The sequence below is a fragment of the Hevea brasiliensis genome, chromosome 12 (genome assembly GCF_030052815.1).
Source record: "Hevea brasiliensis isolate MT/VB/25A 57/8 chromosome 12, ASM3005281v1, whole genome shotgun sequence".
In the NCBI taxonomy this organism is placed as follows: domain Eukaryota; kingdom Viridiplantae; phylum Streptophyta; class Magnoliopsida; order Malpighiales; family Euphorbiaceae; genus Hevea; species Hevea brasiliensis.
In genome coordinates, this window is record NC_079504.1 from 23,026,913 (window position 1) to 23,045,479 (window position 18,567).

General features: G+C 31.8%; 1 protein-coding gene across 17 annotated transcripts; it reads right to left on the reverse strand.

Moving 5' to 3' along the window:
- Window positions 1-1,472: 1,472 nt before the first annotated feature.
- Window positions 1,473-13,509, reverse strand: LOC110658425 (histone-lysine N-methyltransferase ATXR7). 17 transcript variants are annotated; one of them, XR_009142038.1, is made up of 21 exons: window positions 13,353-13,509; window positions 12,614-12,803; window positions 11,871-12,480; window positions 11,618-11,734; window positions 10,430-10,744; window positions 10,000-10,347; window positions 9,566-9,877; window positions 8,901-9,392; window positions 8,302-8,737; window positions 8,059-8,214; window positions 7,519-7,940; window positions 7,318-7,440; window positions 7,026-7,106; window positions 6,318-6,371; window positions 6,073-6,224; window positions 5,927-5,973; window positions 4,671-5,841; window positions 2,950-3,102; window positions 2,736-2,821; window positions 2,047-2,092; window positions 1,473-1,930 (listed from the first exon to the last, which is right to left on the reverse strand). XR_009142038.1 is itself a non-coding variant. In XM_058131283.1 (17 exons), exons 2-16 carry the CDS (start codon window positions 12,760-12,762, stop codon window positions 5,952-5,954), a joined length of 3,786 nt encoding a protein of 1,261 aa, XP_057987266.1. In that variant the 5' UTR covers window positions 12,763-12,803; window positions 13,353-13,509; the 3' UTR covers window positions 3,535-5,841; window positions 5,927-5,951. The 17 variants fall into 17 exon arrangements, 6 of the variants coding, with proteins under 6 accessions (XP_057987266.1, XP_057987261.1, XP_057987265.1 ...); XR_009142037.1 differs by lacking the exon at window positions 2,736-2,821; XR_009142043.1 differs by lacking the exons at window positions 1,473-1,930; window positions 2,047-2,092; window positions 2,736-2,821 and having other exon boundaries at window positions 2,845-3,102; window positions 5,784-5,841.
- Window positions 13,510-18,567: the final 5,058 nt, after the last annotated feature.

Below are 18,567 nucleotides of genomic sequence, written 5' to 3' on the forward strand. Positions count from 1 at the left end.
GCGAGTTGCAAGACTATCAATCCCAAATCCTAATTGTCTTTGAACCATATTCCCAAGCAATGGTAAAGCCATGAAACACACCTCACAACTCGACACAAAAAAAAATATCACATAACCCAAGGTTGCACCCAAAACCAACCAACCAACTGCCATCTGCATTTCAAATAAGCCCACCAACAATGCCCTTTTGATGGACGACACTACCATCCGTATTTACCATAACCCAATCTCTTGGAGGAGAAGACCATCCCACCATGACATTATGATGAACTCTCGGAATCAGAAGACCAATCTTCTCGTCAAAAGTTAGTAATCTCCTCTACTTTAGATAAAATCACCGAAACAAGGCCCCATGGGAGATACGCTTCTGTAAAAATGGAGGCATTCCGCCATTCCCAAATGAACTAAATAAATGCATTTATTTTTATATTTTACTTTTATTTATCAAAAAATAAATGCTATTCAAGTAAGAGTGCGTTGACTATACAATAGAAAACTTTATTAACCAAATTGAATTCTTACAAAATTATACCATGTTTTACATAAATTTAATTTTTAGATTTTTTTAATTAAAAGAAATAAATTATATTAATTTTAAACCTTTTAAACATAAAAACTAATAAAAAAATAAAATATAATAAATTCTTTGATTTTTTTTTAAGACTTCCAATCCAAACACACCGCTTTGACTTTTCCTCGTGGGTTTCTGTAAATCTGATCATATGTGAGCCCAGCTTAATCCCAAGCCCTCTTTAAGGACTTTATCATCAATCCAGCCCCAATTGCTTAAATATTATTTTACAATATTAAGTGGGAATCTGAGAAGGATTAAACAATTTTAACTTTGCTAATCTTTTTGAGAAGTCCGCCTAAGTTGAACATTAATGATTTATTGGTTTTATCCTTCCAGGACAGTGATTTTCCTTTAAAAAATTTAAGCAATCACCACAATTACTAATCAGTTTTATCAGTCCATTGCAGCCATTTTTCAATCCTACAAGTAGGGTTTATATATATATATGGCACAAGTAGATTAACACACGTAACTAGAATACTGCTAATTATAATTTAAATATGAAAACTATTAATAAGAGAGAATATTTTGATCTAATCAATTTAAGCAATTTAGTGTACTTGTATTAAAAAATTTTGGTTGAAAAGACAATTTTAGTCAAAGCCTAAATGGACCGTTTCCATTTTGGTCAAAAGAGGCCAATCTATTGGAATAACACTTTGAAAGTGAACTGCAAGAGGACAAAATAATACTTGATTAGGTTTCTTAAGTGCAGAAAACACTTCTACTACCATTAAAGCACCATCTATTGCATCAAACTTTTAATGTTGAAAGTGTTGAATATTTGATGGTCGGACAAGATTGAAAAATAAGAGCCATTAGGATAGGACAAATTATAGAGAGAAGCTCTCCAACCCATGAGAAGAACTAGTGGAATTATCTAGCGTTTGAATCCAAATTTTAAAAATATGGAAAATCGGAACTTAATAATAATAATAATAATCCCAGAAGTTCAGAAAATATACCATATGTCAAAATTTAATCTTAAGTAGACAGGACTTGTAGTCGCAAGGCATGAACGACATGAAAAATATGACATACAGAGATTATGGACTTCTAAAAATACTAGTTATTGGCTTATCCCCTATCAATTTGTAGGTAATTTATCAAGCTTTTTGCTTTAAGCATGCTACTTAACCATCCATAACCCCAAGTTACATAAATCAACTGGGAAATATAAATAGTGTAAAACTTCTCTTATTTGCTATTTTTAACCCTCCTCCTTTATCCGGGCTTGGGACCGGCTGCGTTATTAGCAAGGCACAGGCGGAGTTACTCCTCAAGCAAGTAGGAAAATGGACATCAGACCTTACACCACATTTCCATTAATGTTTGGACCTCGTTTGGTGCTTGCCACTAGCATTTGGTAAATCATTTAGATGAGACCTTGCAATATTTTATTATAACTTACAAAGCCAAAATGTTGGGCATTTGGCGTTCCTATAAGGAAAATGAAGAGAACAGAAGCATACCAGGAAAACCTCCACCCCCACAGCTATAATGGTTTTTACTTGAACCCTGTAACCAAAATAAAATTAAGGGACAAAAAAATTAAATAATTAAAAAGAAATTTATACGGTCTAATTCAAAACATATAAATTTTCTCAAAAAAACAAAAAAATGTTCAACCCCTACAAACAGTTGCTGATTACCATCACATCTCCTCATCTAACCATGCAACGCTTATGGACACCAGTTGTGAGAATTGTTTTTGATTTCACACTTTGCCTAACTTTTGATCACATGTCAATTATTTATTTTCAAAACCAATTTTTCCATCAATAGATTCGGTTTATCCAATAAACACCACAATAACTAATCACATGCACACTTCCCTGAAGCCGGTAGAAATATTTTGCTTGTCAGAGCCCGTTAGTTTGAAGCACTGCCAATGATAATCTAGATATCAGTTCACTTAAATAATTTTTCTGACTTAAGGCCTTGACTCACATAAGATGGTTGGGCTCGGTAATTTCAACGAATTCAAAACTTTGGCAGATTCATCATTTTACATGTCAAAGATTCAAGATGACAACAGATAAGGCTCATATTCACTGGCTTTCAAAAGTTTTTACCAAATTGTGAACAGCTTGCCAAAACAACTTAATTCATCCTGTACGGAAAATATTAGCTGTTGGCATTTGGCACAAGGATAACATACCCCAGATTTCATCGATTCCTCTGATTTTACACAATGCGATCCAAGATACAGGAACATGCTAAGTTGCAGGGCAAAGCATTTCCCAACTAAAAAAATACCAACAAAAATATTGCGTATCATTTTTAAGATTCATTTTATAAATAAAATTTCACTAGTATAGAATAAATTTAATAGTAGGGCATGTTTGTACAACAAATTTATATTTCAAAAATACCATGTAAGCAAGAAACAATAAACTGATTTGGAGTTTCTGAGAGGAGAAACTCATCTGCAGCCCACGGTGACCTCATCCTTCACAAATTGATGAAAATTTCAACGCAAAAACCACCACAGACCCAAGCCTTTATTGATGCCTACCATTCACAACCTGAAATAAAGTACCATGCATCAATGCCCTCGGAGCAAGGGATAGTTCATTACTATTATTATTATCGCAAATATTTAGTTAAATTGACAAAACAAGAGGGGGAAAAAAAGGACCAATTCTAAAAAAGAGTGCAAGATGAAGCCAGATCATCAACTAAATAAGGATAAACTATTCAATCATTATTAGAAAAACCAAGGATTAATAGAAAGTATACTTTCATTGTAGAAGGAATATTATAGAACACTGCCAAGGCTTCGTGGATTTGTGCTATTTTATAAAATGAGCTTTAAATTTAAACAAAGTGGAGCAAAGTCATGCGGAATACAAGATTGTAATTTTTGGCTTGTCTGGAGGCTTTGACAACATACTTCAATTGTAATCCAATCCACTCATAAAATTATTAAAAAATATATCAAATTTATCACCAAAAAAAAAAAAAATCTTTGTTTCTAATACTAATATATTGTATATATAGAGCAACTTTTAGGAACAATCTATGAGTATTTGGAACTGAAAAGAATCACAATTTCTATGGACTTTCTTAGATTCAAAAATTAAATTATTGATGAGTCTATGAATGCCCCCCACTCACAAGTTCAAATGAATTGAGTATTCACCCAGCTCTAAGCACTGCTTGTTTATCGAAAGAGTTCTGTAAGTAAATATGGATCTCACTCCACTTATTAAGGCTAATTAGGAAATCTCAAACAAAGCCCTTGTTAAGCTGAACTCCAAATAGCTCACAATCGATTTCTCCCATTTGCCGCCTTAGAACCCACGAGTGACGAATGGAAAAGGGCATGAGATATCTTGGAGGCATAATAACAAAATGTCCAATTGATGCACCAACAAAATATTCCCATTCAATTAGTTCACAGAACCACTTTGTATAGATCTTCCATCATTTTCAGCAGAAGTAGAAGAAAACTTGAGCACTTGCATTTTCCCCCTTTTTATTCGGAAACCTACCATCTACATCTCTGCCCCAAAAATCCATATCCACTCGTGCCCTTTTGCTTCCAAACTTTTCACTACAGTTACAGGAGTATCCAGCTGCATCACCAACCCACATTTTGATTCAAAAAGAACTGCTATCACAAATAAAAGAATGATGGTAGCAGGAGGTGAATACAAGTGCATGCGCATGTGTGCATGAGAGAGAGAGAGAGAGAGAGTGAGAGAGATCATCCACAAACTGTGTTCTATGTGATTTTTTTGTAATATAACCATTAAGAATCTCAATCTTAAGGGACCCACCCAATAATCACCTAGGCTCAAATGCAAGCCTCCCTCCTCCAAAAGCAATTAGGTACAGGAGACATGCTATTTGGCATCAAAGCAAACACAACATATTCTTGTAATATTCACATCCTTATTTTTTTATTTTGTAAAATTGAAAATGAAGTTAACATATAAACTTCATGCCTAGTGCCAAAACACAGGGAAATTATGGAAACCCATATTTAGTTAATATGCTACACAAAGAAGTTGGGAAGAAATCATAAGTTGATCAACAAATGATAAGAATATTCAAATTTATTCAAACAGTTAGGTCAATAGAAACATACAATTGATTATAAACCTTGCCAATGCACTCTGCTGCCAGCTTGCAGCTTATTCATCTTGTCACAAACCCAAGAAAACTTTCATGCAGCAGTTTATTAGGGACATTTTAAAGATGAGAGGAACAACCCAACTCCTCTGGATATCTCAAGCTACAATCAAACAAAATAGCTTGATCATCATAAAGCACATTTTGCTAACATGCAAAATCAATAACTAATCAGAAGAGATAAATCTAGCAGGTACTCAAGCTTTACACATAAAAGCATTCTAAAGCACAACAAATGCAACGGACATTGCATTATCTTCCATGATCACACTTTAAAACTTTTTGAATACAAGAAATAGGTTAAATATATCAGACTGTTGATGCAAGAACACGTTTAACATTTTCATAAAATATGAAAATCACTAACATTTTCATAAAAATATGACAAATCGCTAATCTTTGGCTGCCCAACATAAATAGAGAAGTAATATTTAAAATAAAAAACTGAATTTAATCATACTGATTTATGTAATTTCAGTACATTGAGTTTTGTTTTTCCTCAGTTCTCCCACAGAAGCATATGTTTCATGTGTTAATTATACACAAATCTCAAGTCGCTTCCTTTTGCCTGCTGACAGCGTGTTTCATATATAACATAGACATGAGATACCTTAACTCATTCTTTCAGGTTGTACAAATGGTCAGAACATCATTTTCTCAAGGCTAAATCTGCCTGTTCAAGTCCCACCAACCCAAACAAATGCAGAAACTAAAAGAGAAGGAGGTTTAACTAACCAAATAATTATCAATATGTAGTTATGCCCATTGATAAGCCTGCCAAACTACACGAGTACTAGGTTGAATAGGCCATAGGTCAGTCTCACTTCAATAGAAGTTGTAGAACTTCCAAATGGTTCAAAATTTTTGCATCACAGTGATTTCAGCCAAAAGTGGGCAGTTGTGGCTTGAATATATCAAGGAATAAGAAGAAAAATTAAATACCCTTAAATATCGGTAGCACCCCATTAAATGTAGAGAACATTAAAATGCATGACCAAAACTAAAATTAATAGATGCAACTAAAAATGATAATATATACACATATTGAAGAAGGAATAAAATCACATACCTTTGACATCAATTGATGGCAAATTTACGAAGAGAGGAACAAAACTCTAAAGAATGGCCTACAAAAATATAGAACATAAGAAAATATTACTAATAATCCTGATCAAATGTTCATTACAAGAAAAAATTGACTACAGTACTTACCAGAAATGGAAACTCAGAATACTTCCTAATTCAATGATCCACGACACCTGAACAAAAGACTTGTTAAATCGGATTAATGTAACATAACAAACCATTAAGATTGATACAAACCACCACAAAGTTAAAGACATGCACAGCCATCTTACTTTCTTGAACCACAATTGCATGGTATCTTTTTCTCCTCCAAAGGAAATTTGTAGTTGTAAGTGATTTCTTCCCCAGCAGCTATATGTCGTTTCGCATAAATGAAAATTTTTTTCTGACCTTCAACGCTTATGACCTTGGTATAGCAGTTAGGCTAAAAAAGACAATCATTTAAATTCTAAGAACCAATAAATATTACCGTTTTTAATTGATAAATAATATTCAACATAAATTTGTGAAGAGGTACCTCACAAGAGTGGTTTATGAATCTTGCAATTCCGCCATGCTTCGTAGCATCAACCTACACATTACAGAGAACATGCAGTAGTAAGTTTCTATTCCCCACAAGAATGTAGCAAATATTATTTATAAAAACAATGAAAGGATAGACCCAAGGGGGGCAACAGCAGGTATAGTTGGTTCTTAAACCAAATTATAAGTCAGTTTTTGCTGTGTGCACAAGACAACATTTGCTATATAGGATCACATGCCATCAGATACACATTATGATAAATTTAAAATAAGTTTTGTCTAATGCCATGGCATGAAGCTTATTCATCTCCGGTATATATCTCGAAACCTACAATGAACAACAGAGATCACAAGAGAAGAGATTCTATGCATCTGTAGTAGAAGGAAATAGGGAATTCAAACCCACCACAGAACCATTGCCACCAACCTTTCACATAAAGATTACTAACAAATGCAAATACAAGACAAAGAAGAGTGTGTTTTCTAAAGGCCCTTCAATCCAGCCATCAACAACTGAAGCCAGAAAACATTTACAGCTACATTCTGGCAGTAAAGCAGTTAAAATCCCATGGAAGGTCAATTCACATTGGCAAAGAGAAAGGGAAAGGGGGACTACAGGCAAAAATCTATAAAATCCTCAAACAAGATCACATCACTAACATTCTATATAAAAGCTAAACATGGCATAACATGTATTACTGACCACATAACCATCATCAAGTCTAAAAAGATAACTGCTGCCAATTCCCATTTTCTCATAAAGACGCTCTCGTATATCAGATATCTGCCATAGAAACCCAATACGAGTCAGTTCATGAAATCAGAAAGGCAATACAAATGATTCAACCAGAAGAAGAGAGAGAGATAAAGCTAATCAAATTAAAACCAATGGGAAAAATTAACTAATAAAATAATGGAAGCAAAATAATGAAACAAACACAGTTAAACTGTGGAAAAAACTGGAACCAGTAATTGAAAAACCAAGATTAACTTACTCGAGGACGAATTAGTTCACCAACATATTCAATTACAAAGTCCTCAGCCTCAATTGGCTCCAATGCAACAAGACCCCAGTCATGAATTTTGCTTCGTTGGAAACGTAGACGCTTTTTTCTTGCCTAATAAGAAATGTGAAATAATTATAAAAATCAAAGAACATATAAGCCATTCCGAAATGGATTTTCATTTTCAATCACCTTCAATTGTGTAGCTTTTAAAAGGTCAGCACCTTCAGCTGCAGCAAGAAGATTCCGCAACTTCACCCTGTTTGTTCTAGCAGAAAGAACCTTACCATTAGACAACTGAGAAGTATAAGCCTCAGAACTCGAATAGTTGGCATGAATACAGTGAATTCCCCTAACACGTGCTCTTTCAGCAGGACTTGCATTACGCGACCAGGTGTGCCATTCCCACCCATTAATTGAAGAACGTGCACATCCATCAGACCTAGGGCAGGGATTTGATGTTCTAGATTTAGAGGACTTTGTCTTTCGCACTGTAACCAGTCTAGTTGCTACTTGCTTGGAAGCAGTATTGGCCACTTTCATAATCTTTGTAGGATGTTGCGATGACCCACCACCCACTGAATGCTTCCTTTTCAGCTTTGCTACCTTAGCTGCTAATCACAATAATAGACAAGGAACAATAAGAAAGAATTCAGCACAAACTCATTAATTGATTCATTAAAAATTTGATGCATTAGAGCATAATAATTAGAACATCATGGAGCTGCTCACCATTTAGATTCTTTTTGGAATAATCATGAGCTGGTGCTTCCTCAATTCCAACATCATGGCCACTGCTATCGATAACCTTGTTCACATTAGCACAATCCTCACTCAAGTTTGAAACACTCTTCCTACTATGCTTTACATGTTCTGCGACCTTATTATCTGTATAATAAGTCAATAATAGTCATGATCAGAAGACTTTCAAAATCATATCGCATCTACCAAAAAAACATGGAGAAAGTGACATACTAGGTCTCGGAACTGTTCGCTTAATCTTTATTACTTTTGGATGAGTAGCATTTTTGGCCAATGATTGATAACTTGGTGAATTGCTTTTAACTTCAGTTTTTAGAGGCCTAGCATTAACAGATAATTCAGTCTGGCCCTTGGTTACTTTCCTCTTCTTCAGAGTTGCAACAACAGGTTTGACCACTACACTCTCAGAAACATCTCTGACAATGTGCTGCTTTCTTGACTTCTCCACAGGCTGATGCTGTAACCCTGTGTCAACAGGAGTCACAGACAGAGAAGATGAACCCAACTTCTTCCGCACCAACTTTTTCTTGCGGTAGTATGTGTTCGCCATAGAGTCTGAATTATTAAATTTCCTTGATCCTTCCCACGCTTTTTCTAGTGAAGCAAGAGTGGTGCTATCATGTTCCCAATTTGCATTAGATGTCCCTTCCTACAGTATTCAGAAGAAACATTAACTGAAAGTATTTGTATGCTTCAAAACTCCATCACAACATAAAATAAATTAAGAATCAACAAAAATAAATGAGATACAAATAGATCAAGCTGTAGACCTCAAAGGACAAAGAGAAAGGTTTAGAAGTAACATATCATACCACATAAGAGTCAGGTTCAAGGTGTCTTCTTGAAGTACGATGAATTCCAAGAAATTGATGAAGGATACCATCAATAACCACCAATATCCCCCCCCTTAGTACATCATCATGTAACTTCTGCCTGCACATTGCCATCGCAACATACTCTCTGATCTTAGGAATGGACTCATCTGATCTTGATGGTTGGAATTTACATGTAGGTGGAGGGACAATAATTCTAGCATTATCTTCAAATCCCGGTGGTGGAGGTTCATCAATATTTTGGTCATCCATTGTATCATCAACATATGCCCCTGATTTTTCAAAAGCTCTTGCCAGAAAATTTGACAAAAGATTCTCAGATGAACAGGAACCAAAGGGTTTTCCAGCCTGTATAGAATCACTGTATGTCTCAACAGACAATTTATTGGATTCAATCCTTGGTTCATCATGCAATTGTGACGAACTATATTCAGTTGTCTGACAACATTGAATGGAAGATTCAACAGTCTTCTGCAGTAACAAGGAAAGATAAGCACAAATATGGTTGCCAATAAAACTTTGATACCATGAATCCATGATACTTTGCAAGTTCTCTTCACATTGTTTGACCAGAAAAAATTATTTCAAAAAAAGAAAAGGAAAAGAGAGATACAAAGATGGGAGCACAAGGTCCTTCCAGTTACCTTATTCAATTTGCCATCCTCTGATAACTCAACTACCTTCCTCACTTCCTCTTTGACAAGAATTTCAACATATTCAACCAAAGACACCTTTGTAGACATGTGTAGCTCATTTTCTACACATTCTAAGATGCGTTTGATGCCATTATATGCACAACTGCATGATAGGCTCTTCAGTTTAGATGACTTCTCCCCCCCAGGCACAAATGAAGAAATGCTAGGTGATTGAGATTGACTATCATTTTTAACCATCACAAGATCAAAACCAGGAGGACAATCAAATTTGCAATCAGAGGACTCCTGCTCGGGTAGGAACTGCAAAAACATTGAAACACTACTTAAGCTATTCTACTGAAATAAATATCAATAATAGAAGTAGCGACAGCAATAATAGGAATGGTAACAGTCGAAAACCTCTACAAAGGATAACTACATACAAGTTCACTTGGTAATTTTTCAGTCTCCTTGACATAATCTCTAACACTAGCAGGAATTCTAATCTTTTGATCAGCCAACCATAGTTTTCTTTTCCGCCAGGAAGTAGAATACTCTGTAATAGCATCATAAAAGACTGCATTCCACATGACTTCCATGCAGTAATCAAAAAGAATTCTACAAACAACTGCGCAAGACCCCAAGATATTATCAATGCTTCCAACAGATTTTTTGCTTCTGTGGAACTGCACAGGCATCTGATCAACATGTGCCTGATCAGATCTAAGGTTGCAAGTTGAAGCTTCACACTCAGGAGCAGCAACATTCCTTCTCTCAACAGGAGCTTCACACTGTTAAAGTAAAACATAATGGAGTTGTTAAACCTAGAGAACTAAAGTTTAATTAAATATTCAAACATTTTTACAATATTACCGTTCTTTCATCTGTAGAAAAAGTTTTGACAGCTTGGTAGTTGAGCTTAGAATTTCTATGAGCTTTCTTCATATTAGAGAACTCTGAGATAACATTGCTGATTATCTCATCTAATGCAACTCTACGAGCTGCTTTCATTATTCCAGAATGCAGTTGACAAGAAACTTCTTCAGAAATTTCAGGAATGAAGCTGAGTAGTGAGCCACTCTCGGTTTTGGCATCAGACACAAAGACAGATTCCAGTTTATCCCTTCTCCAAGCATTGATAACAGATAGCAGGGGGAAGGGTCTAAACTTATTTTCATTATGATAAATCTGCCAAACAACATATAGCAATGCCAGAGTGCGAAACAGCGAAATAATTAGGGGCACAAAATTGGTAGCAATAGTTTGAATTCAAGGGGGGAAAATCTAATCATAAAGACGCATAATTGCTATATGAAACAAATTATAGAGTCAAATAATTAGGGGCACAAAATTGGTAGCAATGGTTTGAATTCAAGGGGGGAAAATCTAATCATAAAGACGCATAATTGCTATATGAAACAAAGTTCAAAAGTTTGAGTCGCAGTGACCTGCTACAGTAACAATATAAACCCATAATAAAATGTTCTTTTTCACCTATTCCAAATGTTAATTGGTGCATTCGTCGGTTCTTTAAAAAAGAAGAATAAAATGTTCTTTTCACCTATTCCAGATGCTAATCGGTGCAATAATTTGATCTTTAAAGACACAATGGCTTAAAATAGCTGGACTAACTATCCCAAACATGAAGCAGCACTGCAACATATCCAAAGATGATTTAAAGCAGAAAGGAATCATGTTATCTACCATGCAACACCTAAAAAATGATCTTCTCTCAATAAATGAGCAGATAAGAACTAATGAATCCAGCTTTTCGTCTCCAAGTGATCAAATAAAATTTGCTCCAATTTCACTAAGATAAAAGTATTTCCGTCAGTCACACAATAAAAAGAAAAGCTACCAAAATTTGCAAAAGAAATCCTTATAAAGATCGAAATTCACTAGTTGTGTCAACTCAGCTCCTAGTAAACATCAGAACTCCATTCAAATATGACAATACACTACAAGGAACTGAGAAATGAGAGATATAATATATGTTAACGTCAACGGTCACTTATGACAAACATACCACTTCCATAATTATACTACGATTTCATATCTTACCATTAATGAGTCCCAGAGATATCCATAGTGATGCCAGGAATAAAGTTCCAGTAGAGAATGTGGTCCATGTTTCCTCCCCTCATCATCCTCAAACATCCAACAAGAATCTTCCCCTGACTAAAAGCAAGAATATATAAATAAAAAACCACAAATAGAGATGTAATCTAGAGAAAAAATACGCACAGGAGTGCACAAGAAAGAGATTGGCTGATTGGAACCATAAGTATTATAAGGCAAAGGAAAGAGTTAATACCAGTAGTGAGAATGGTGTGTCATGGTTAGCTGCATTGGAATTTGTGATAGGCTGATTGGAGCAACAAGTATTGTAATGCACTTGTGAATGGGATACCAACCGTGCATCTGGACAAGGAGAAACTTGAGCAGCATGCAGAACAAGGCCTTCTTGCCTATGTACAGCTGAATTCACATTGAAAGAGGCAAAACAATTTGTAGGCATGGATGTTCCTGAGATACCCATGCTCAGATATGCAAAACCAGTGGCAACATGGTCAGGGAACTGCTTGAAGTACTTTAAAGGTACAGGATTCAGTAATGTCCCAATTACAATGGGATAAACAGGAAGATCCTCAGGCAGGAAACCAGTAGATAAACCCTCGTATAACTGTTGCTGAATATAAGGACCACACATCTGTCCATTTTCATTGATATACATCCATCCACTCACAAAAGTAGGTCCAGAGTAATTCTTGTCCTGGGAAGATGAACCCATTCCCCCACCATTATTAGACTGTGGAAAATCACCACTATTGCCGTTCAACTGGCAACTCATCTCCAACACAGAATTAGAACAAATCTTTTCATCCAAACTGCGGCTAGATGATGAAGCATGACTGGCAAAGCACCTGAGTTAACACCACCAAAATTAGATGAAGGTAATTGTTAAAGAAATTCAAAATTCATAAAAGAAGAAGAAGAAAGAGAAACGGGCATTGAAGTGGCAATGAACAAGAGGAAATCAGGCAAACTTAGGATTACCCATGAGATGAGCATTCCATGGTATTCAACTGGAATGTTGTGGCCATATGCAAATCAAGTTCTTGATGTTCAAAATCTGAAACTTTCAACCTCTTCCTAGAGAAGAAGGAATTATCAAATTCCTGATCAAGTGCTGCCGAAGAAACCATGGTCTGAATAAACTCTCCTTGGGAAGGCAATCTAACCCAGGCTAGCATAAGAATAAATCCATCAAAGCATGATCTACGAGTTGTGCAATAGATAACACATAGAAGACCAAAGGTCAAACCTGATTTTGAGGTTTCCAACAGTTTCAATGGTTTATTTACAACGGAATATCTTTCTGAATTGAACTGGAAAGACTTTATCCGCTAAAACCTTTAACAAATTACTATTTTCTACGCAATGAGAGGATTCCCAATAATGTATCAGCACGCCAACAATTTCTTAAGAAAATTAATAAATTGATCCATACAAGAAGAAAAATAAGAATGTTTAGAAAGAGAAACAAATGGATGATCAGCAATTAATGAGTGCACACAAGTCAGACGTCTTGTACGTGTTTGTCGCTGTTCTATTCTAAAGCTATATGCGTCTACGTTCTATGGATCTGAATAAAAATAATCAAATATATATATTTCATTGTCGAAGAACGGGAACTCCTGATACTACAATCAACGGAGTTGTTTAAATTGGAGAAGACATACAGAGAGAGAGAGAGAGAGGTACAACAAAATTAAATTGATTATCTCCGATTTACCTGGAAATGTGTGCGTGCGACGGCGGTCGCGATTAAGAGAGCGGAGGGCAGGAGCCACGAATCAGAAACTAGGTGTCTCTATTTAACACGCACGCAAAGCCAGAGGCTTGAAAAGTGAAGACCACGGATATTGATTTTGTTTGCCTCCACCTGGCCCCCTACTTATATTTTTCATCATCTTGGCACACTAAATTCCCATATACCTTTTTTTTTATCAAAAAATTCCAATACGTCCTCTTTCCTTGCATCATTTCAATTTTTCTTTATGAAATAAAATTTACAAAATAAATTAATTATATACTAATACCCTCCCACAAAAATATGCATATTTCTATTTTTCATATAAAATATAAGTAATATAGCTATAATAATAAATTTTATTTAGTTTTTTTCTCAATTTATTATTTATTTATATCACTCTATTTAAAATTAAATAATCTATATTGCTAAGTTATTATTCATATAACTAAGCAGATGTTACTTTTTTTTTTTTTTAATGCATATTAAATAGCAACATATATTAATAAAATATTGATAAGTTAATATTTTAAAAAAAAATATGCATAAGCGAAAAAATAAATCTATTTTTACGAAAAAGAAGAATAATAATAAAAAAATAAATAAATGATTGAGCAAACCTGTGATCAGATTAAAATACATTTATAAATTTATATTTTTGATAATATGCATCCATTAATATAATTAATTTAACATAAAATAAATATCAAATAATTAAAATCCTAATGTAATTGTAAAAAAATGGCTTGTAAATTATGTTTCAATTTGTTTAACGATGCTCTATAATTAATAACTATTATACATATTTGTGAGATTTTACTAGTGTAATGTAAAAGTCTAAACCCAATAATAATTCTTAGCCTTCGATTACCATAACATTTTATTTCTTTCATTAAAAACGCCACTTTTATTTATTACTTCACTCTTGTATAATTTATTCAATTAGTATGACATCTGTTGAAAATTATTTTTGTTATTTTTCTATAGATTGAATTAGAACATAAATTTTCCTAGTATAATTTATAAAGTATTTACTTTTAACTGAAAAAGTTTTTCAAGGAAAGATTTAGCTAGAAATTAAATAATCTTTAATTCTTAATGAGAGAAATTTCCAATTTGAATAAATATATAAAATTACTATTGAAAAGGCTATAAAATTATTATAGCATGTAACAAAAAAAAATAATAATTACCAACCAAAGAGAAATGTAAGTTAAAAATTATTATATAATATTTATATAATTATAAAATTAAAGAAATCACGAGATAAAAGCTTTTATAAATTTAAATTTATTTTTATAAATTAAAATAGTTTTATTCAATTAAATCAATCTTATTTTAATTAATGTTCAACTATTAATTCTAAACCTATTTTAATTTTGATAAGCAATATAACTGTGAACAAGTTTTTTCGTAATATATTCTTCTATCATTGTCTTAATCAATCGTAACATAAAAAATTAAATTTCATCAAAATACAATTTAATTGTAAATATTTTGATTTTAAATTATCGTGATATATGTAGTTAAAGCAAGCATGTAGTTTTTATTAAGAAAAAAATTGAAAGTTCGACAAATAATTAATTATTCATGTTAAAAAAGAGAAAAAAAAAATATTATTGCTCGACCACAGAAACGTGATGTAATTAATCGTGTTCATCTAGAGTTTTGTTTCATTATAGTTATTGAAATATTTAATTCAATAGAGGTTCTTAAATATTATATTTTTTTATATATAAATAATTTATAAAAACTTTATATATGTTTTCAAGTTTAATCTGATATCAATATATAGTTTTTGGTATAGTATTTTTCATTTCAAATCGATTTATAATTAATTATGTAAGTTTTATTATTATTTATTATTTTATAAGATCATAACTTTAATTAAATTAAAAATGATTATACTTTAAATAAAAATAATATTTTTAAAAATATTTAATTAAAAAATATGCAATGCACGTATCACAAAAAGATTAGTTTAATTATTAAACCAAGATATTTAGATTTAAATAATTTAGGTTTTTTTTTTCAAATTTATTAAAAAATTAAAATTAATAATTTTTTTAAAAATTAATTATTTATTAATATATAGCTTATAGAATTTTTTAGCTTATAGAATTTTTTTTATATAAAATGCAAATGTATATAAATAAATATATAATATATTAATTTTTTAATATTATTGATCCGAATGGGTTCAGTTTCATTATTTGCAACTATAAATTATAATTCAAATAAAATCAAATTTTTTATTTTATTAAAATATTAAATTGAAATTAACTATTTAAATTAATAAATCAAAAAAATTGAATTGATTTAGTACGAATTAATCGAATTGGGCGGTTTTGTGTAAATTAATTTGTATTCCTAGTTTCCTACTTTTGGCTCATGTCCTAAATTCTGAAGAAGCTAAAGTCACGAACCTGATGGCTAATACTTTCTTGTGAAACTCTAGATCACATTCTCATCACCTCTCAAAGCTGAAGCTCACGAGCCTATAAATTGCATTGCCATCCCTATATATCGACCCTTTTTGGGTTGATTTCTCCAGTAAGAATGGCTTACAATGAAAATAGAGGGAGAAGGTGGCTTAGGATAGTAGTTAGAGTATATAAAGAAACCGCTAAATTGATTAATTCAATTAATTATAGTAAATTTAAATCAAAATTAATGGTTTATATATTTAAATATTAATTATAATTTAAAAATAATTAGAAATCAAAATTCAATTTGAATTTTAGATTAACATAATAATATTTAATTCAAATTATATATATATTTATTTATTTATTCTTACTAAATAATATATTTTAAATTAATATTTTATTTTAATTAGTACATTATAATATATTTATATATATATGTGTGCAAAAAGTTTAATAAAAATTGAATTATAAAAATTTAAAAAGATGTTAAAATAATTAAAAATCATAAAATTAAACTCAACGATATATATAATTTTATAATTTTATTTATTAATTTCAATTTAAATATTATCAAAATTAATTTACCTATTTGATTTGACGAAATACAGTGTACTCATCCAATTGACTCATGTACAACCCTAATAGTAGCAATGCGCGAATGATGAGTTGTGATTTAGTACGAGAGAGTATATAAGTCAATCAATCAATTTGTCTATTTATCTATCTATATATTGCAAATCAAATTCTTCTAATAATTTGTCATGTAATATTCTAAGAAGATACTATGTAACATTCAAAATGACAATTTATTGGACTATTCCAAGAGCTTGCCACGTAGCATTCAAAATGACAATTAATTTATAAAATATAATTAATTAATTTCATTAAAATTTCAATATTTTTTATTAATTTGTTATTTAATTATTTTAAATTATAATTAAATTATTAATTTTTCAATCATGTATGTATAATTAAGTTACAAATTATTACAATATTAACCAAATATTATTATCGTAAAATAAATCTTAATAGATCATAACAATTATAAACATAACGTGAATCATAAATGTAAGATACAACTATCACCTAATAATAGATCTTAAATAAATAAATTCTCACAGATCTAGAAAGCGTACCTGATGCGAAGTTTTACTTGAGTCATAGCAGTAATTAAGAGAGACCATTTGATTCAACAAACTGATTTCTTCCTCTTGACTCTTCTTGATTTACACACAAGACTTTAGCGATGGAAGACTTTTTTGAGATGATTCTAATATCTTTTATTTTATGAAAGAGAGTATGTGTAACTTTATGGGTAGAGAGAGGACCAGCTTATATATATATATTTATATTTATCCAAGACTTTATCTGATATGTCCATCAAGTATCCTTATATAATTAGAATTATGATTTACTTTAATTAGAGTAATCCTTATACAATTAGGATTTGTATTAATTAAAATAAATATCAATTAATATTGGGTCACATTAAATGAATTGATTTTGGCCCATATGTAATATTAATTACTGGATAAAATCTTACATTCTCCCACTTGGCACAATAATTAAGTAATATAAACTTTAATAACATAAAAATTAGGCACGCATAAAATAAATAAATCATTTCCATAATGTACTTTATAATTACCTTCCTATAACAAATTACTAAGTATGGGTTATGGCGGTTGTACATTATTTAATCACATACTTCATTCCATATACCACAATACTAGCAACTTACCATAGTAGGTACATAATAGATATATGTTTATCATATCATGGTCCACAATAATATCTCAAAAGACTTTTCCTATTATCATTCACTCAAAATATTATGTGTACACAATTATGAGAAATAAGAAATACTTCAATATATATCAGAAACACATCAATGAGCTTAGAGTGTCAAAACCAATACATTATACATTAATACAATCAAGACCCATTATAAGAAAATATTCTTTAAATGTCTTAGGTTGCGAACCCTTAATTAACGGATCTGCTATCATGAGATCAATACTATTATGCTCAATAGACACTCTTTATTTCTGAACTTTCTCCTTAACAACAAAATACTTTAATTCCATATGCTTGGTACTTTTGGCTAATTTATCATTTATGGAGAAAATATTATTACGGAATTATCAGAATGAATTCTCAGCGGCTTGCTAATGGTGTCGACTACCTCAAGTCCTGAGATAAAATTTCACATCCATAATGCATGAATTATAACTTAAAAATACGCCATAAATTTTGCTTTCATCCATAAATGATATATATTGTCAACACATCCAGCTAAATCTGAATCTGAATATCCAATCACTTCTAAATGATTAAATATCCTGTAAGTGAGCATGAAATCTTTAGTTCATTGCAGGTACTATAAAACTTTCTTTGCAGCTTTCTAGTTATCAATTCCATAATAAAGAATTGTACAGGTTTAAGTATACATCAAATTGTCCACAATTGAAGCATAAGGAATTGATTCCATTTCTTTACGTTCCACATCATTCTTTGGATATTGATTGAGACTAAATTTGTCCCATTTTTGTATGAGAACAATTTCTGCTGAATATTTATGTATATTAAATTTCTCTAGAATTCTATCAATATAGGCTTTCTGAGACAATCCCAACAGTTCTTGTGATTTATTACTGAATATTTCTATTCTAATCACAAAGGATGTCTCTCCCATATCTTTCATTTCAAAATTCATTGAGATAAAATCTTTAGTCTCATATAATATGCCAAAACCATTTGTAGCAAAC